The sequence below is a fragment of the Piliocolobus tephrosceles genome, chromosome 1, assembly GCF_002776525.5.
Source record: "Piliocolobus tephrosceles isolate RC106 chromosome 1, ASM277652v3, whole genome shotgun sequence".
In the NCBI taxonomy this organism is placed as follows: domain Eukaryota; kingdom Metazoa; phylum Chordata; class Mammalia; order Primates; family Cercopithecidae; genus Piliocolobus; species Piliocolobus tephrosceles.
Window position 1 is genome coordinate 12020052 of NC_045434.1, and position 21255 is coordinate 12041306.

General features: G+C 44.6%; 1 protein-coding gene across 4 annotated transcripts in view; it reads right to left on the reverse strand.

Moving 5' to 3' along the window:
- Positions 1–21255, reverse strand: part of LGALS8 (galectin 8) — a 44250-nt gene that overhangs the window by 14412 nt on the left and 8583 nt on the right. For 3 of the 4 annotated variants that reach the window (XM_023216198.1, XM_031935435.1, XM_031935433.1), the window contains 8 exons: positions 9554–9642; positions 8028–8238; positions 6495–6614; positions 4864–4920; positions 3807–3833; positions 3557–3679; positions 2950–3038; positions 1657–1822 (listed from right to left, as the gene is read on the reverse strand). In XM_023216198.1, coding sequence (XP_023071966.1) covers positions 1657–1822; positions 2950–3038; positions 3557–3679; positions 3807–3833; positions 4864–4920; positions 6495–6614; positions 8028–8238; positions 9554–9642 — 882 coding nt within the window. The remainder of the gene's footprint in view (positions 1–1656; positions 1823–2949; positions 3039–3556; positions 3680–3806; positions 3834–4863; positions 4921–6494; positions 6615–8027; positions 8239–9553; positions 9643–21255) is intronic. The other variant, XM_023216200.2, reaches the window with a different exon arrangement.

Consider the following 21255-nt stretch of genomic DNA (forward strand, 5'->3'; position numbering starts at 1 on the left):
CTGATGCTGCCAAACAGCTGGGAAGAACATGGATTCCATCCAGAGGAAGAGCCCACAGATGAAATTACAATACTGAATGAGATTGTTTTTAAAACACTGTAGATACAACTAAAGTGTGTTTGAAACAGCAAGAAGATTTAAAATGAAAGTAATGGCATAATGGAAAGATCTGAGATAATCTCAGTGCAAGCATAGTTAAAAGGCAAGAGATGGAAGCCCCTGGAAAGGATCTATCAGTACAGAAAATCGTCAACAGTGATCAACATGAGGATAATTACTGTTCCTGAATTAGAAAATTAAATGGAAAAGATGATTGTTCAAAAGCATACAACATCCATCTATTCATTCCTTCAGCCAGCCATGCTTTTCACTGTCTGCAAAAAAAATTGCCTGGAATATGGTTCATCTAATCCTAATGGTATGATTTGAATTATGAAGTTGGAGATATTTTCATCTTAGTATTTTTCAGCATTACTTGAATGTATCATTATTGTCCTTTTTTATATTAATATAGTAAATCCAAACTTGGGGCCCAGATAGGTCCAAAACAAGTTACATCATTGGTTTCCTGTCACCCACCACAAGGCTCAACTCCCTTCTAGAGTGCTCACCTCTGTTTCCCTCCAGCGAACCCCACGTCACCCTTTACGCCTTGACTCTTGCCAAGCCAGCAACCCTGTGCTGCCCTTCCCACCTCTAAGGACTTGTTCAGATCAAGCCCTAAATCTAGAAAAGCCAACCTTCAGCCTTCCACATCCTTCCCAGCTTTCTGAATTCCAAACCAATATCCACAACTTCCAGGGAACCCTCCATGATTAGCCCCCATCTGTCTACACTCCGCATACCAGGGCGCTGCATTAGACTGGAACTTAGGAATAAATACGCGTGTCACATTGCCATCTATTCTGCCTGATATTCATGCTTTTAGTAACGGGTTTTGATGAGTCCTCAAGAACCCACATGGTCCAGAGGATGTGGCAGTTTAAAATGCTGTAGAATTATAACCTAAACCAGTGACCCTAAGTGACTGTGTGAGGCAGTGGCACCTGAGCTGGTGAGCGAGGCTGGCCAACCACCCGGCATCCGCATCACAAGGACACGATTCTCTGCCCAGCATCCCAAAAACATTTTGGGAAAGGTGTATGTTACAATATTCACCTATTTGGGGACTCAGGACTACATGCCTTTTAGTTCCAAGGGACTGATGTATTCTTCCTTGAATACATACAAACAAGACTAACTCCTTAGGAGAAAGGACTGCCACCTGAAACCATCTACCCTGATGGGAGGTGATGGCCAGTACAAGCAAGCAGTTTTAGGGTCTCCACATCCTCATGTCCGCTTCTGCGATTAAATGTGTGACTCTAGTCCTGAGACAAGCTTCCTGGTTACATTCCTATCAATATGGGGCTACACAGGAATTTTAATATGATGACAAATGCCAATTCCAGTGCACATAATTTGACACTCTACTGGCTTTGCTATTTATACTGATTGCCCACATTATAAAAAGGGGCAAATTACAATCTCCAGGTAAACAAAAAACATACATGACCTCCACATACTGAGTTAGGACTTGATTTAAATGGACCACTTATCCCACTCCTGCTCCCAGGATGCTTGGTGCTGTCCCATTTTCAAAAACTGTAACCTCACCTCAAAGTACATCCCAGGACTAAATGGGAAAGAGGTAATATTTCTCTCTTCTTCTCCCCAGGACTCCTGAAGAAAAGAATTTCTTATAAATGCTTTAACATTCAGGCGTGGGTTCAAGTGTAGAGCAATATCCTTTGATTTTCCTGCTAGTAGGTCAACGTTAAAGCTTTTGAGAAAGGGAAAAAAACAACAACAACAACAACAACAAACCTTAATTAACCAAGTAGGACAGAGTAGTGGCAGTTTCAGCAATGTTAATGGCCAGGCTTGAACTATGACTCTAACTCTGTGAAACATGTATCCACATGGACATGGGAATGCAGATGAAGTTGAAATTTTAAACTCAGTCAGCATTCCACTAATTTGTTACTTGTAAAATAAAAAAAAAATTAAAAACCGTTTAAAATGAGCATTGAGGCTGAGATGTGGTTGGACAGAAATTGAAGGTTTAACACCAGTTAAACCAAATGACTACTTCAGGCCACAGGAGCCTGGGATCCTCTCAAGCAGGTATTCTCTTTTCATCATCTACCCGTGTTCCTTCCTTCTTGAAAGTATGCCACTTTCTAGGAAATAGCTCTAATTTCAAGCTTTCAGAAGGCTGCACATCTCTGGAAAAAGTTGTTAAAGCAGAAATTTTCTAAATCACATGACAAGAGGGGCCCTAAAAAATGTTGCCTGGACTGGGCGCGGTGGCTCACACCTGTAATCCCAGCACTTTGGGAGGCCAAACTGGGCGGATCACTTGAGGTCACGTGTTCGAGATCAGCCTGGCCAACATGGTGAAACCCTGTCTCTACTAAAAATACAAAAATTCAAAAATTAGCTGGGCGTGGTGATGCGCCTGTAATCCCAGCTCCTCCAGAGGCTGAGGTAGGAGAATCGCTTGAACACCCAGGGGGTGGAGGTTGTGGTGTGCTGGGATTGCGACACTGCACTCCAGTCTGGATGACACAGTGAGGCTAGATCTCAAAAAAAAAAAAGAAAAAAACAATGTTGCCTGACCTTACGGGGCTGCCCTGGAATTCTCCAAGGCAAGGGTAGGCCTCGTGGACAAAAATGCTACTCTCTTGTCTGGCCAGAAAAAGCTGACGTCAGAACACTGGGCTTTAGTCTTGGCTCTGCCGCCAACTAGCTGTTAGCAATCTAACCTCCTCCTGCTTGAATCATCTCACCTTGGAAATGAAGATTCTGACACTAGCCCTAATTCTAGCTCATAAGACCGCTCACGGGTGGAAGGCCGTAACAGGCACGGAAGTATCTGCACTGTGACTGCTACCCAAGGATACTGACCTTTTGGCATTTGTGTTCACTTCTCCTTTAACGACGACAGTTCGTCCAGGGCCCATGGGGGTGTTCAACCTTGCAGCAAATGGCAGGCTCTGAAAAGAAGCCACAGTTAGGACCAAGAGGTCTGCAGAACGTGATCTCCAGAGAAAACTCGTGTCCAAAGAACACTACAGAATGTTTCCGAGCCATGACCCTGTTAATCCCAGGAGGGGAGACAGTCTGCCTTGGGCCCAGCTGGGTCCCCTGCAGCAGTACTGTCCCTGGCTCGAGGCAAACACTCACTGATTTCTTTTAGACGATGAAATGAGTGACAGGGTGGGACCCGATGCCCTCTGTATGAGTGAAACACCCCAGGAAGGCCCCCTGTGCCTGGGGTCTGAGGCAGCACTGTGTTCTGCTTGCAGGGGAAGCAGCCAAGCTGGGAGGCGCTGAGGAAATACACAGGAATGGCTCAGAGGCAGGCCTCGTTGACGCTCGAATCTGTCCAGGGACAGCACACAAATGCAGAGGGGGGCTGCTTTGGGCTTCTACTGTGGATACAGGTTACTTGTAACAGCTCATTACAACTTAATCTTTATATAGAGTTAAGAAAATTGGGGGCTCTTCAAACCTTTGACACATAGTTCATAGGTGGTATTTTGGTGCAAGTCAAAGTGTGATTGACAGTCGAATCTTTGCTCTTGGTGTAGACAGTTCTGGGTACGATTTTAGAAATGTCTCCTCTATTACTAGGCTGTAGGGAAACAGTTCTACAGTAAGGAATGGAATGAATGAAGCTGCCCTCCAAGGTTTAAACTGTTCATTTTCTATGCAATTTTATAAAATATTCCACATGAAATAACCCAGGCAAAAATACTCACAAGCTGGGGCGTGCCAGACTTTGGAACCTATTGGAAAAGAAACAAAACACAAGAACGTTAGAAGGGGAAGAATTATAGTTTATAATATGAAGCCTTGGTTGTGCTGAGCTGAGCCTGGCCGGAGCCGGGGACGTTCCTGCTCCACTCTGGTGTGGTCTCCAGGCAGCTAGTGCTTTATGATGGGATGGGATGGCGTTGTGCAGGGCTACACAGGTTGAGAAGACAGTCTGATAACCCTGTTCATCTGAGTCCTTTATCCTCCACCATAAATTAATAATTTTTCATAGAACTATATGAAATTATTTTTAAGAGATAGGGTCTTACTCTGTCACCCACACTGGGGTGCAGTGGCTCAATCACGGCTCACTGCAGCCTCAACCTCCTGGGCTCAAGTCATCCTCCTACCTCAGCCTCCCAAAGCTGGGATCACTGCCATGCGCCACCATGCCCGGATAATTTAATTTTTTGTAGAGATGGGGTTCTCCCTGTGTGGCCCAGGCTGATCTCAAACTCCTAGGCTCAAGCAGTCCTCCCACCTCAGCCTCCCAAAGTGCTGGGATTACAGGCCTGAGCCACTACGTTCACCCAGGACTATATGAACTTCAAACGTGTCTTAGTTGTCCTTTCCAGGGTGCCCCCAGAATGCTGAGATTCTATTCTGTCTGTGAGTTGTGAACGTGCCAGTCAGTAAGACCTCACTTTCTCCATTAATAACGGCGTGTTTTTACATTGCAGTTATTCTCCTAGGGGTTGAAGATGCACGTGGAAGTTCATTTGCCAGTGCACTGGCTGATGTTCAGTATTCAGAAATACCTCAGAACAGTACTATTCAGCAGTTACGAGTGAGAAAGTTCTTTTTACATAAGAACAGTGAGTGGCAGTTACATAAACTGACAGGTGAAGCATCAGCAAAAACTTATTGTATCTCAATTTTCAAATGATTACTTGTGTTCTAAAAGCATAATTTTCAAAAACCCAGCCTTCTTGCCACTTCATTTACATGAGAGCTAAAACAACATTTTTGAACCAGTGGCTCATTAAAAGATTTAGTATTTACCTTTTCTCTACTTATCTCTGTCAGTTCCAGACCGGATGCTTGGGTACTCTGTAAATCCTGAGAAAATAAAGATTAATATGTAACATCCAGTAGAAAATTTTTTTTTTTTTTTTTTTTTTTTGAGACAGAGTCTCGCTCTGTCGCTCGGGCTGGAGTGCAGTGGCCGGATCTCAGCTCACTGCAAGCTCCGCCTCCCGGGTTCACGCCATTCTCCTGCCTCAGCCTCCCGAGTAGCTGGGACTACAGGCGCCCACCACCTTGCCCAGCTAGTTTTTTTGTACTTTTTAGTAGAGACGGGGTTTCACCGTGTTAGCCAGGATGGTCTCGATCTCCTGACCTCGTGATCCGCCCGTCTCGGCCTCCCAAAGTGCTGAGATTACAGGCTTGAGCCACCGCACCCGGCCGAAAATATTTTCTATATATAACCTGTTTGACATATCAAAAAATCATAAACGGTACTAAAAAGACGCTTGAAAACTATGATCCAAAAATACATTTAACACTGGGGTCCTTTCCGCCCCCATCAGATTGGCAAACATTACACAGAATAAGAGGTAATGTCAACAAGAAGGTGGGAAGATGGCGGCTGAGAATGCAAATTGTTTTTATCCTTGTGAAGAGTGAGTTGGTATCTATCAAAATGTTCAATGCAAATACAGTCACATGTTGCTTAACAAGGGGTATGTTCTCGTTTTTTTTTTTTTTTTTTAGACGGAGTCTGTCACCCAGGCTGGAGTACAGTAGCACGATCTTGGCTCACTGCAAGCTCCGCCTCCCAGGCTCACGCCATTCTCCTGCCTCAGCCTCCTAAGTAGCTGGGACTACAGGCGGCCCCCACCACACCTGGCTAAATTTTTGTATTTTTCATAGAGACGGGGTTTCACCGTGTTAGCCAGGATGGTCTCAATCTCCTGACCTCGTGATCCGCCCGCCTCGGCCTCCCAAAGTGCTAGGATTACAGGTGTGAGCCACTGTGCCTGGCCGAAGGGAGTACTTCTGAGAAATGTGTCCTTAGGTGATTTTTGTCATTGTGCGAACATCACAGAATATTACTTAACAACTTTAGATGGTACTGCCTACTACACACCTAGGCTGTAGGGTGTGGCCTGTTGCTCCTGGACAGTGAGTCTGTACAGCATGCACTGTACTGAATTCTGTAGGCAACCACAGCGGGATGGTAGGTATTTGTGCATAGAAACTTATCTAAACATAGAAAAGGTGCAGTAAAATAACAGTATGACATGCTTATGGGACCACTGTTGTATATGCGGTTCATCATTGAACTGTCCTTATGCAACACATGACTGTGCTCTTTGACTCAGACACTCCCAGCCTAGGAAACTCTCTTACGGAAATAGTCCATTTTACATCCATGCAAAGGCAATAGCCACTACCCAGCTAAAAACAATGTGTGTTTTGCTAAAACCACACGAGATGTGAGATCCTACAGACAATGAAGCCCTGGCGGATAACCCTCTGCTAGTGTGAACAGTTCACTTCCAACAAGTTCATACTCCAATCAGGGAGATCCGTCCTTTTTATGTCAAGAGAAGTGTTATTTGAAGACTTTTTCTACCATCTCATCAAAAACCATCCTCATAAAAGACCCCAAGCTGTGGAAGGTCACTCACCGAGCTGAATCTAAAACCGATTGAGTGAATATTCACTTTGCCATAAATGCCCAGAGTGTCTATTTTCTCTGTGCCGATCCTGTGGCCATAGAGCAGAGTATGTTTTCCATTTACAGCCACCTAGAAAGATACAGAAGACAAACCCCCCCCCCAAAAAAGTTAATAAATTAACTTATTATCCAAATTTAAATGTTTCCTTGCATCCAGTTTTATACCCTTTCCCACAGGTCTCCACACACATCTGACCAAACTGTAACCGAAAGCACCTAAAACACTTGTAGTGCTTCCAAACTTCTTTTGAGTTCCTGATCTGATTAAGCACCAGGAACTGTCTCTCCCCAGACAAACACGCAGTCACAAACATAGGGGCGTGTGCTTGTGTGCGCCTCTGCGTACACGTGAGACATCTGGGTTCGAAGGTCTCCTGGAAGCCCAGGCACAGGTGCCCTGGAGGTTGTGAACCCAGGTTAAAGATCAAAATCTGTTGACTTTGCTAAATAAAACTAATATGGACAAGTTACTCAACATATTTAAGATTTGGTTTTCATATTCTGAAGTAGGAACAATCTCTACCTCAACAGACGGCAGTAGCCAGATGATGAGAAAGTAGCTTCCGCAGGTCCTCAGCACTCTACGTTGCTCCTCCTCCCTCCCTCTCAAATGCCAGGTACCAGGTTAGGTTATAGGCAGAACACGCAAGCAGCATACAATACAGTCTCTGACTCAAGGAGCTTAAAATCCCATCGTGGGGGCAAAATAAACACATAAAGCCAAAGCACAACTGTTAAAAAACTGTTAAAAAGAATGATACAGACACGGGCTGGAAAGGCCAGAGAAAGGAGAGGGGAATGGAGTTTGGGAGATTCAGAAAGATTTTCGGGCGGGAGCGGTATCCTGAAGATTAGAAAAGATCTGCGCCACAGACATGCGGGTCTGCTCTCACACTGGTACAAACCTCTACTCTGAGAAAGCTCCACAGGCCGGAGGGCCAGCAGGTGTAAAAGAGCCTCTAGGACCAAATTCAACCGTACACATACGTGCTAGGTATAAGACACTCCATGAAGCCAGAGATGGAAGTGACATCAAGGATTTCTAGGATCTCCTCTGGATCTAAAATCTCGATCCTACAGAAGTATCTTGTGGCAAGACTTGAATTTATAAAACCCTTCTGATTTCTATGCTAGGATTGCCCTTGTTAGCTCTTCGGGTGGTGGCGGTTATATTATAACTTACCCTCCCATCATTAACATAATACTGTGTCAATTCAGAACTCAGCCCTGCTAGAAGAAATAGGATCTAATACAAAGATCTGGTCACAATGGACCGTAGTTCTGCACAGCAACAACTGGCTGGAGAGTAGTGGGCCACACCTCACATGTAGGTGCCTTCCTGGTCCTTTTATGGAGAAAAACTACAAAGCCAAACAATGTCTCAGGTGTAGGAAATATAAGGCCGGGCTCACAAACGTGAAAAGCGCCCCTGTGCAGTCCTGCTGGCTCATGAGGACTCAACCTGTCCCCCTCCAAAACCTACCTGGAATTTGTCCTTCAGCACCATAATCACGATCTCAAAAGACTTTTCTCTTTTGAAAGGCGTGTCATAGGTGATCTCTTCCCGTCCCCATTTTTCTTTTATCAAAGTATTGCAAACAATGCAGCCGGCCCTTTTGAAACGAGGATTGAAATGAAAGGCCACGTCGGCTCGAGGTTGGACGCTGCTGCCGTACTGCAGATCCACCTGGAATCTGTATGAGGGAAGACACAGGGGCCCCAAGAGCGCTCAGAAAGGAAAGCTCCCGGGAAAGGCCCAGCAGGCACTACACTCCAGGCCCAGTGACGGGACTGATGGATCCCTCCTCGTTCATTCACTATGAGGCCGAAAGAGCTGGCTGCCTAATCTTCTTTTCTGTCTTCCTCAGTAACACAGCCCCTGAGTTTGAAATGGGTCTGAATCTGCCCAGAATAAAAACCTACCTTTCCCAGCCTTCCTTGCAGCTAGGCCCGCCTGTGCAGCTAAAGCTCTGCTGGTAAGATGGAAGTGAAGGGCTCAGGGAACACTACTGGAAACTGCCTTCAAAGTCAGCAAGCACTTGCCTTTTGTCCATCTCTGCTTCCCCGCAAACACCATGTGCACCCATCCAGCTACCCAAAGCACAGAGGTGAGGGCTGGAAATCTAGCTGCCAAGGATAACGGGAAAAGGGACCTCACCTCACCCTCAAGATAGCAGAGTGGTGAGCTGGAAGGAGTCTACTTCTCTAACGACTTGAAGGAGTTGACTGAAAGGCCGGGGCTGTCTCCTTGAGACTTCATTTTCACATCTCACTTAAACCACTGCTCTTCAGGTGTTAGGTACACAGAGCCGAGCCCAACACTAACGATACCACAGCTTGCATCCAAAGCAAGTATTCAGTAAAACCATCTGAACTAGATCTTCTGTGATGCTGTGGGAATGTCAGACTACAACTAGACTGTCCCTGTCATCTGACCACAATTCCTTTCTTTAATGACATACCTAATTCTTTTTTTCTTTTTCTTTTTCTTTTTGTCACCCAGTCTGGAGTGCAGTGGCTTGATCACAGCTCACGGCAACCTCAAACTCCTGGGCTCAAGTGATCCTCCTACCTCAGCCCCCTGAGTAGCTGGAACTACAGGCGCACACCACTATGCCCAGTTAATTTTAAAATTTTTTTTTTTTTTTTTTTTTTTTTTTTTAACAGATTGGGGTGTCTATGTTGCCCAGGCTGGTCTCGAACTCCTGGCCTCTAACAGTCCTCCCGCCTTGGCCTCCCAAAGTGCTGGAAAAGCATGTGTAAGTCACCACATCCAGCTGATAGTTCTAATTTTTTATACTGAAATCAGACTTACAGCAATGAAATAAATCCCAATAACCTTTATTTAATCATTCATTCCCCGCTCCTCAGCACCTTGGCCAGGGCTGCTGATGAAAGCAAATTAGGCCTCAAAGTATCAAAGGGCCTCTCCCACATTACTCTGTTATCGTTCCACAATCACAGAAAGACGGCTTATTCAGGCTCCTTCCTTCAGCACAATGATTTTACCTGTCTGCGTCACTAGGAACATGCCCACGTATTACAATCAAAGTTCCAGGATCCAACTGATCAGGAATGGTGCCAACATACGGGATTACCTAAGAAAAAAAAATTTTAACAAATGTACGTTTACATAAACAACATTACTTTCTAAGCAATTACAATCCAAACTCATTATTGATAGAGAAAAACTATGTTTTTTAAGGCTGCACATAAATCTGCTCAGAATCCAGTATTTTCCAAGTCATCTTTCCTATTCAAACAGCTATAAAAAGGAACCGCATGGCCAGGATATTTGCAATAGCTGCAAACCACTATGTCTCTTTGGAAAGAGACACAAGATACAAAATACTATTCACAGTAGTTTGTATTTGGCTGAGAGTTTGTGAAGCAAAACTTCTGCTTAATATGATAATTCTAATAGAAAAAAATAAAAACACACAGTTGTTGCAATGCCATGTCTACTCATTCCTTTTCCCACTGTTCCACTGCTGATCCCGACAGAAAGTTCAAGGCCACACTAGGCCCAAAAGCCAATGCTGATGGAGACGATGACAAGCACTCACTGCCTCTGAAGGAAACTCCAAGTTAAACCACACCCCCACACCTGGGATTCCTGGGCCTGCTCTTCTCTGTTGGATCCCAGACTGCAACCCAGACTGCACTGTGAGAAACCAGAGAACTGCATGATCATGAGGATGAGTGGGTGCCTGTGGGTCTTCAAGACACGGCATCCACCTGCCTTGGACCAGTCCAGTCTGCAGGCGTGGGCTCTTACAGTTGGCCCCCCCCAGTATTCAGGTCTCAACCTGCACCCTCACTGCCCAGAACCCAGCCCTTTTTTCTGGGACCTGCCACACTACCAGATCTTGTCATTCCCGTTCCCCAGAGATGACTACACTGTCCTCCCAGTCCACTGGCTGGGGACCTGTGCTATGTGGCTGCCTCTCCTGCGTCACAACCATCTGCCTCCATCGGGAGCATCTGACCAGGATGTGCAGCCCACACACTGTTAAGCCTCACACCAAGCTCACCCAAATTACGATGTGCACGGTAAAACCTACCCAAGGTGCTTCTGATTGTCAAGAAATAAGAAATAAAATAAGACGGGCCACAGAAAAGTGATTATCAATTGGTGGCTCCTAAACTGAAATCGACTTCAGGCACAGCCTCCTCTGCGGAACCTTCTTCAAGCTCCCTGGGCTGACAGAGTCAGCCCCTCTCAGAGGCTTCATGATAGCACTTTGGATTCTGTTTGTTTACATGTCAGTTTGCCTAGACTGTGAGCTACAGGGGACAGGACTGGCTCATCACCTTTACCTCCCCAGGAGAGAGGTCAAGAGACGATCGGTAATTGCATGGTGAATGAACGAACTCTCACCTGTCTGAAAAGTGGGCTCTGGCAGGCCTCATACCTATAGAGGAGAGGCAACAAAGCAGCTGCTGAACTGCAAGCTGAGCCCACAAGCTCCCTGTTGCCTTAGGCAATAAGATGAGAAATTATGGAAGCCAGTTATCTATTTGCTGTCATAGCAATTGCTAGGAGTAGGGTGGAAGGCCCATGACATCAGAAAACAAAAAATACAACAGAGAGTGTAGACTGGGGCTACAGCTGCACATCAGAGTACCTGATTTTGTGTGCAGAGAATGGGGAAGGACCTACATCCCTACCTTGATCTTTTGGGTCACAGCTGGTTCCAAGACTATATAGCAGCATGTTTCATAGCGTTAATCTCTTAATAAAACGAGAGGTTTTTATAACTTCAAAGTTCATGTTAAAATGATATTTATGCAAAATATTTAATAACACAAATTTTAGTAATATAAGTGAGAAAGTAATCTATAAAGGTATATATAGTATGATTTCAACTAAATAAATACAGCATTAAAAAGAAAACCTTGCTAATTAATCACATCGTATCCTGTATCGAAATATTCCATATACCCCATAAATAGATATACCTACTATATACTCAAAAAAATTCAAAATTAAAAAAAGAATAACACTAAAGAAGTCAGCCAAAACTGATAACAGCAGTTTTCATGGGGGATGATGGGATTTTAATTTTTTTCTTCATATACTTTCTTACTTTGCAGATATCTATAATAAGCATCGATATTTTTATAACCACAAAAATATTTTTAATTATATGTTTAATCTTGGAGCTGGAAAGAGCTTTTTGAGACAAAACAACCTATTCCCATAATTTTTTTTTTTTTTTTTAAGACAGAGTCTCACTCTATCCCCTAGGTTAGAGTGCAGTGGTGCGATCTCAGCTCACTGCAACCTCCACCTCCCGGGTTCAAGCCATTCTCCTGCCTCAGCTTTCCAAGTAGCTGGGATGCCCAGCTAATTTTTTGTATTTTTAGTAGAGACGGGGTTTTGCCATGTTGGCCAGGCTGGTGCCATGTTGGCCGGGCTGGTCTCGAACTCCTAGGCTCAAAGTGATTCTCCCAAAGTGCTGGGGTTGCTTTGGGAGGTAATGAGCTTCTGGCTGAGCCACCACGCCCGGTCCCATCACTTTTAATACCTTGTTCACAACTGTTACTAGGTTATTCCAGTTTGAGAAACAACTATGCTAAGAATGGTGGCCACTTGCTGCTTTAGTTTTCTGGGTTCATGCTTTCTACTTCAGAAAAGATCTTGCATTACTTCAGTAATTTTTTTTTTTTTTTTAAACTATGAGACACAATGCCCTGCTGCTGACTTATTTAACCCATGACTATATGGCTCCTGTGAAAATGGAGAAGGACATTCATTGTTTTCTAGGCTACTCCAAGCTACTTTGGTGATTCACAGATCATTATTAATTTACATTAAAAAAATTAAAATATGATCTGATCACACTGGAGACAATACCGCAAGCTTATGCCACAGTCAGGTTTGGTGTTATTTGCCAAAACACCCTTGCTGATTCATGTTGCTTTGCCTTTTTGATGATTACTTATCAAATGCAAGGCTCTCTATTAGGCAGACTGCAGCTAGAAAGAAGCGTAAGAGTCAGACACCCAGGAAACATAATTAGAGCGAAAATGTGATACTCTGTTTGGCTGTTGAAAATTGGTATCCCCTTCCATATCTGGAAAATCCCCTACCTTATGAACATTAGACCTCATCTAGACTGCAACAAGGTAAAAGCAGGGGACAAAACTGCCAATTAGAATTTCCAGCTCAGATTTTAAGTAAGAACCAGTGACAAGAAGCAGCCACAATGATGCAGTATTCACTCTGGCAAGGGGGCAGCAGCTGTATCTGGGGTTGGAGAAAGTTACATCCGGGGTCAGAGGCAGCTACATCCAGGGTCCGAGGGAGCTGCATCTGGGGTCAGAGGGGGCTACATCCGGGGCCAGAGGCAGCTACATCCAGGGTCCGAGGGAGCTACATCTGGGGTCAGAGGGGGCTACATCCGGGGCCAGAGGCAGCTATATCCAGGGTCCGGGGAGCTACATCTGGGGTCAGAGGCAGCAGTGGCACTGGTAAAGTAGCAGAGACACAGTACCATCTGTGTCCAGTGGTGACAACAGATGCCTCTTCGTGGGAACGGTCCTACGGCATGCTTGTGTATCTGTGGCTACCTATTCTCCAAGCCTGGTTCTTCATCCTGCTAGAGATTCTGAGAACTTTGCACTATCATTTAGCAAATTCCTTTTCTGCTTAAAGAGTTGGCTTCTGTTGCTTGTAACTACAAACTCTGACCAATTCAACATCTTTTTTAAAAAAATGGGGTCCAGGCGTGGTGGCTCACACCTGTAATCCCAGCATTTTGGGAGGTCGAGGTGGGCGGATCACTTGAGGTTGGGAGTTGAAGACCAGCCTGACCAACATGGAGAAACCCCGTCTCTACTAAAAATACAAAATTAGCTGGGTGTGGTGGCGGGCGCCTGTAATCCCAGCTACTCAGGAGACTGAGGCAGGAGAATCACTTGAACCCGGGAGGCAGAGGCTGCAGTGAACTGAGATCAGGCCATTGCACGCCAGCCTGGGCAACAAGAGCGAAACTCTGCCTCAAAAAAAAAAGTGGGGGGAGGGCCATAAAGAAGAGTCAAAGAAATGCTTCAGGAAAATGGGATAAGGAATTCTTACTGAGGTAGCCAAAGACAGTTTATGAAGAAGGTACGATTTCAGTTGCCACTTCAGGTGGAAATGGCATTTTACAAAAGCAGAGAGGCAGGAAAAGACAAGACCCACCTGCTCTCAGTGAGTAGTCAGGGAGTAGTTAAAGAAAGGTACAGCCAGGGTCAGATTTGAGAGGGGCATACGAAAAAAGTGCTTAGGAACAACAGTCCAGTGGGGTGAAATAAGCCAGAGGTCAGGAGGTCATCTGGGTGACTGACTGCTGCCGTAAGCCTGCTGTGAAGTGATAAGGACACAATCCACGTTGGGAGCAATGGCCCTGGAAGAGCAGAGAAGTCCAAGAGATGTTTCAAAGGAAATTGTCTACATAGGATGACTAAATAAATGACAAAGCTGAAGGGGGAAACAGGTTTCTTTTTTTTTTTCTTGAGACAGAGTTTCACTTTTGTTGCCCAGGCTGGAGTGCAGTGGCGCCATCTCGGCTCACTGCAACCTCCGCCTTCCGGGTTCAAGAGATTCTCCAGCCTCAGCCTCCTGAACAGCCAGGATTACAGGTGCCCGCCACCACACCCAGCTAATTTTTTTGTATTTTTAGTACAGACGGGTTTTACCATGTTGGCCAGGCTGGTCTCGAACTCCTGACCTCAAGTGATCCACCCACCCTGGCCTCCCAAAGTACTGGGATTACAGGCGTAAGCCACCGCACCTGGCCCAGGAGACAGGTTTCAGAAGGAAGATGACGAGTTTAGTTTGTGACACTTGATGTGAAGCGTTGGCAGAACATCTAAGAGCAAATCTGCTAAGAAGACTTGGAGACTCAGAACCACACGCTAGGTGAATGGCCAGAGCACGCATTTAAAAGTCAGGGTAAAGATCCTTTGTAAAGATACCAAAGCAGATAAAGAAATTGAAAAGCAGGACAGGTCAGGCAGCAAAGGCTCAGTGGTTTCTGAAATTAGGAGGTTTGCAGAAAAGAGTTAACACTGGCAGGCCTGACTGCTGTCCTTGAAAGGCCTCCTTACAAGGCAGGCCCCTGGCTGGTGTCTAGGAACTTGAGATTTTAGAAGGGCACCCACCAACCTGATAATGGGGATTTCCTCTACCTGAATTGTTTATGCAAATAATATGGTTATGCTAAACACCAGCTTTCCTTCTGGGAGACTAGAATTTTTTGATTATGTGTGAGGGTGCTTATGTGACCAGCCTCCAGTAAAAACCCTAGGGACTGAGTCTCTAATGAGCTTCCCTGGCAGACAACATTCCACAAGTGTTGTCACAAATTATTGCTGGAGGATGTAAGCACATCCTATGTGGCTCCGGTGGGAGAAGACCTTGGAACTTGCACTGGGTTTCCCCTGGACTGCACCCTCGGTGCCTTTCCCTTTGCAATTTTGCTCTATATCCTTTCTTTTTCTTTCTTTTTTTTTTTTTTTTTTTGAGACGGAGTCTTGCTCTGTGGCCCAGGTTGGAGTGCAGTGGCCGGATCTCAGCTCACTGCAAGCTCCGCCTCCCAGGTTTACGCCATTCTCCTGCCTCAGCCTCCCGAGTAGCTGGGACTACAGGCGCCCACCACCTCACCCGGCTAGTTTTTTGTATTTTTTAGTAGAGACGGGGTTTCGCCATGTCAGCCAGGATGGTCTCGATCTCCTGACCTCGTGATCCACCCATCTCGGCCTCCCAAAGTGCTGAGATTACAGGCTTGAGCCACCGTGCCCAGCTCTATATCCTTTCATTGCAATAAATCATAGCCACAAGTACAACTCTGTGCTGGTGAGTCATCAAAACTGGGTGTGACCTTGGGGACCTCAACATGGGGTGAGAAGAGATCGGAGAGAGAAGAATCAGTCCAGTGCGATAATATCAAGGGAGTCAATGGATTCATAAATTTCAGTAAGAGGACAACTGTCAATATCTTTAACATGGAAAAAGCTAAGAAGGATCCAAGCAAATAAAGATAATAAAATGGGGCCGGGTACGGTGGTTCATGCCTGTAATCCCAGCACTTTGGGAGGCTGAGATGGGTGGCTCTCGAGGTCAGGAGATCAAGACCATCCTGCCTAACACGGTGAAACCCCATCTCTACTAAAAATACAAAAAAAAATTAGCCAGGCGTGGTGGCGGGCACCTGTAGTCCCAGCTACTCAGGAGGCTGAGGCAGGAGAATGGTGTGAACCCGGGAGGTGCAACTTGCAGTGAGCCGAGATCACGCCACTGCACTCCAGCCTGGGCGACAGAGCGAGACTCCATCTCAAAAATAAATAAATAAATTAAATAAATAAGTAAATAAAATGGATCATACCCTTTGACTTAGTGATTCCACTTTTACAGATTTATCCTACAGAAATACTTAGCACAGGTGCACCAAGATGCACACACAAGGATGTCCACTATAGCACCGGGTATCATCACAAAAAGACACAGCCCTTAACAAGGGACTGCTTACGTAAGTTTTACTACTAATTATGCAGCTGTTAAAATAAATGAGCAAGTTCTAAATAAACTGACATTTCCAAAACAGGTCAAATAGAAAAAGCAGGGTAGAAAACAGTATATATAGTAAAATGCATGCATGTAAAGAGACAGTGATACATAAAAAGTGATATACACAACATACACGCTTTTGGATATGCATAACTATCTCAGGAAGGATATATTTTTAAAAACCAGTAAAAAGTGATTGCCCTTGGGGAGTAAAACTAAGTATTAGGGTAGAAGGAAAATGCATGTTTCACTGAAACTCTTAAATACTATTTGAATTTTTAAAAAATGATGCACATATTATCTTTAAATTTTTTTAATGAAAAATTTTTTTAAAAAAGGAAAAGCCACTGGTTTGGACATAAATATAGTTTCAAATTTTGAAGACAGACTATCTTCCAACTATTGGGTGCTAGGAAACAAGGGTGGAGGCAAAAGTTAACCAGCAGAAGGATACTGACAGAAATAGAAAACTGCAAGAGGAAAGCTGGTTTGGGAAGGAAGATGCAAGTTTGGTTTTGAACTCCTCGTCTTGAAGGTCTGGCTGAGCAACTGAGAGTTGGAGGTTCACATTAGGTGAAAGGCTGGAACTGGATACATATGGAAAAAAAAAACCTATGAGTGATCGGTAAAGACATAAAAGAAAGAGACATTAAAGACAGAATTTCACTAGTAAAACCAAGAAAGAAATTAAGAGAGTGAAAAATCAGTGGGCAGAGCCTTAGCAAGGAAATCTACTCTCAGGAAGGCAGGCAGCAAAAAAAGAAGAGAAACAGCACAAAGGCTGGAGGGGACCTCACAGGTTACAAAAGAAAGACTTGACTGTGGCCGGGCGCGGTGGCTCAAGCCTGTAATCCCAGCACTTTGGGAGGCCGAGACGGGCGGATCACGAGGTCAGGAGATCGAGACCATCCTGACTAACGCGGTGAAACCCCGTCTCTACTAAAAATATGAAGAAAAACTAGCCGGGCGACGTGGCGGGCGCCTGTAGTCCCAGCTACACGGGAGGCTGAGGCAGGAGAATGGCGTAAACCCGGGAGGCCGAGCTGGCAGTGAGCTGAGATCCGGCCACTGCACTCCAGCCTGGGAGACAGAGCGAGACTGTCTCAAAAAAAAAAAAAAGACTCGACTGTGTTGTGTTTTAAGACTAAATTATAAGGTAAAAAGGGAGGTACTTAGAATACTAAGGAGAAAAGGATAAACATGGAAACAAGGTTCCTAAGAAAACCGGAATGATCTGCTTTTCAGTACCAGGTAGGATTCATGCTGACAAGCAGCGTATTAACTTAGAGTAACAACCAATTCTGCTTCATTTCTAAATAATTTCTTAACCAGCTAGCATTTACTCATACCTTAAGAAGTCTATAAACAACAACCAAAATAAAATATATAGGTAGATAATGAACTGCCAAACAAGAAATTTCACTGACAGCATTCCTGGTATGAAGTAAAGATACTGTCTTCCAAATTATTCACTCAAATTGAATAGAAAGAAAAGGAAGCAGCCAGGCGCTGTGGCTCACGCCTCTACTCCTAGCACTTTGGGAGGCCAAGGCAGGCGGACTGCCTGAGCTCAGGAGTTCGAGACCAGCCTGGCCAACATGATGAAACCCTGTCTCTACTAAAATACAAAATAACAAATTAGCTGGGCATGGCGGTGTGCACCTGTAGTCCCAGTTACTCGGGAGGGTGAGGCAGGAGAATTGCTAGAACCCAAGAGGCAGAGGTGGCAGTGAGATGAGATCGCACCACTGCACTCCAGCCTGGACAACAGAGCAAGCCTCTGTCTCTTAAAAAAATAAATAAATAGGCCGGGCGCGGTGGCTCAAGCCTGTAATCCCAGCACTTTGGGAGGCCGAGACGGGCGGATCATGAGGTCAGGTGATCGAGACCATCATGGCTAACACGGTGAAACCCCGTCTCTACTAAAAATACAAAAAAAAAACTAGCCGGGCGAGGTGGCGGGCGCCTGTAGTCCCAGCTACTCCGGAGGCTGAGGCAGGAGAATGGCGTGAACCCGGGAGGCCGAGCTGGCAGTGAGCTGAGATCCGGCCACTGCACTCCAGCCTGGGCGACAGAGCGAGACTCCGCCTCAATAAATAAATAAATAAATAAATAAATAAATAAATAAATAAATAAATAAATAAATAAATAAAATAAAATAAAAGAAAAAAAAAAACAGAAAAGGAAGCCTGCCTTCCTTCCTTCCTCCACCCGCCCTCCCTCCTTCCTTCCCTCCCTCCCCTCCTCTTCCTCTTTCTTTCTTTCTCTTTCTTTTCTCTCTCTCTCTCTCTCTCTCTCTTCTCTCTCTCTTTCTTTCTGATGAAGTCTCGCTCTGTCGCCCAGGCTGCAGTGCACTTGTGTAATCTTGGCTCACTGCAACCTCCACCTCCCAGGTTTAAACAATTCTCCTGCCTCAACCTCCCATGTAGCTGGAATCACAGGCCCCCACCACCATGCCTGGCTAATTTTTGTATTTTTAGTAGAGACAGGGTTTCACTATGTTAGTCAGGCTGATCTCGAACTCCTGACCTCAAGTGATCCTCCCGCCTCAGCTTCCCAAAGTGCTGGGATTACAGGCGTTGAGTCACTGCGCCCAGCCTCTGACTTTTTATTTTTATTTTTGAGCTTGGTTCTTGCTCTGTCACCCAGACTGGAGCACAGAGTCACACTCACTGCTCACTGCAGCCTCAACCTCCTGGGCTCAAGCAATCCTCCCACCTCAGCCTTCCTTGTAGCTGGGACTACAGACACGCATCACAATGCCCAGCTAATTTTTGTATTTTTATAGAGAGACAAGGTCTCACTATGTTGCTCAAACTGGTCTTGAACTCCTGGGCTCAAGTGATCCACTAGCCTTGGCCTCCCACAGTACTGGAATTACAGGTGTGAGCCTCTGGACCCAGCCTTAGAGCCTGACTAAGTCTTGGAATTCTATCCGTTGAACTAGTCAAAGAAATATACTAAATAGGGAAAAAAATACATAGGCGAGTCACAATATTTACTTCATCTTTTCCAAGAAAACTTAATGTGGACAGTTGGTCTAACACCAATGTGGACCAAAATATTAGAAATAGGCCAGGCGCGGTGGCTCACGCCTGTAATCCTAACACTTTGGGAGGCTGAGGCACGAGGAGTGCTTGACTAGACTGAGAAACATGGCAAAACTCTGTCTCTACCAAAAAAAAATACAAAAATTAGCCAGGCATGGTGGTGCATGCCTATAGTCCCAGCTATTTGCGAGGCTGAGCCCAGGAGGTGGAGGTTGCAGTGGGGTAAGATTGCACCACTTCACTCCAGCCTAGGTGACAGAGCGAGCCTCTGTCTTAAAAAAAAAAAAAAAAAATGGAAACATTAATGAAATAAAAATTAAAAAGTGGCGATGTGTTTATAATGCCTAATAAAGAATACAACTGACACTCAATAAATATTTACTCATTAAACCTATTAGTAACAAAATAACCATGATTCAATAAAACAGGTTTTGTGTGTGTGTGTTTTGTTTGTTTGTTTGTTTATTTGTTTTGAGATGAAGTCTCACTTTGTCACCCAGGCTGGAGTGCAGTGGCACCATCTTGGCTCACTGCAACCTCCGCCTCCCAGGTTCAAGCAATTCTCCTGCCTCAGCCTCCCGAGTAGCTGGGACTACAGGAGGCCACCACCACGCCTGGCTAATTTTTGTATTTTTTAGTAGAGATATGAAAAATAATTTTGTATTTTTTATTTTCACCATTTTGGCCAGGCTGGTCTTGAACTCCTGACCTCGTGATCCACCTGCCTCAGCCTCCCAAAATGTTGGGATTACAGGCATGAGCCACCGCGCCTGGCCGAAAAGAGTTTTCCTAAGTCTAGCTTATAAAATATACTAATTGATTAACTTTAAATAACTAAGTTGGCCAGGCACGGTGCCTCACGCCTGTAATCCCAGTACTTTTGGAGGCCAAGATGGGCAGATCACCTGAGGTCAGGAGTTTGAGACCAGCCTGGCCAACATGGTGAAACCCTGTATCTACTAAAAACACAAAAATTATTTGGGCATGGTAGCACGTGCCCGTAGTCCCAGCTACTCAGGAGGCTCAGGCACTAGAAATGCTTGAACCCGGGAAGCAGAAATTGCAGTGAACCAAGATGCCGTCATTTCACTCCAGCCTGGGCGACCAGAGGGAAACTATGTCTCAAAAAAAAATTTTTTTTGATTAATTGAATAAATAAAATAAGTTATTTACAGCCTTTTTTTTTTTTTTTTTTTGGAACATTGAAAGGGCAACTAGCTACAAATGAAAGAAATTCAGTGCAATACGGGCCCGTAATACTATAAATATTTTATAGTAGTGAAATTTAAAGACAGAGTAAAATGTTTTTGCCATTCAGTTCAGTCTTTCTACCTCTAACCTTTCCTACTCTTTTGTGAGAACTGATAATAAAACAGAGAAATTTAAAAAGAAAGAAAAAAAAGCTATTTGCCAAAAATATCTCCCTTGGAAATGCATCATCCTCAGAACAGCATCCAGGCCACGCCACAGGAGTGAAGGCATTTTCTGCTCTGGAGCAGAACAACTTCTCCAGATCCCCTTCCTCAGGAAATGAAGTCTACTTATTTTTGTTCCACCTCAATAGTTGAGAGTACTGACCCCAGAAACTACAGGAATCATCAGCATGAGAGAATCAAGATATGCAGGAATTGTATCTATGCAAGTATCTTCTTTTCTGTGTGAAGGGCAGAATTGAACAGTATAACCTTCATCCATTCTCCCAGGTTGAGCCAAAATGAAACTTCAGATACCCCTGGCAGGCAGCCTGGTTTGTTGTTGTTTTTTAAGATCTTTGCAGGAAATCAGTTTACAACCTTGAGATGTTTTTCACTCTAACATGCACAAAGTCATCTTAAATGTCTCCCTAGCTTCCATTTCAGGAAGTCATCTTTTTTAAACTTACTACCACTGAACGGCTATTTCTCCTAAAACTGACTTCGCTTGATACAGCAGTGATACCTCATTCTTACACAATGACATTAAAACTTAGGGAAAAAGGAATTACAGCTATAAAGTAAATGACAAAAACTTGAACCCACACACACTAACAAAACTGGTTTAGGGCTTATTTCAAGGATTCTCACCCTTCCTTTTGCCCAAGAATCTTCTAGGGGGTTTACTAAAAA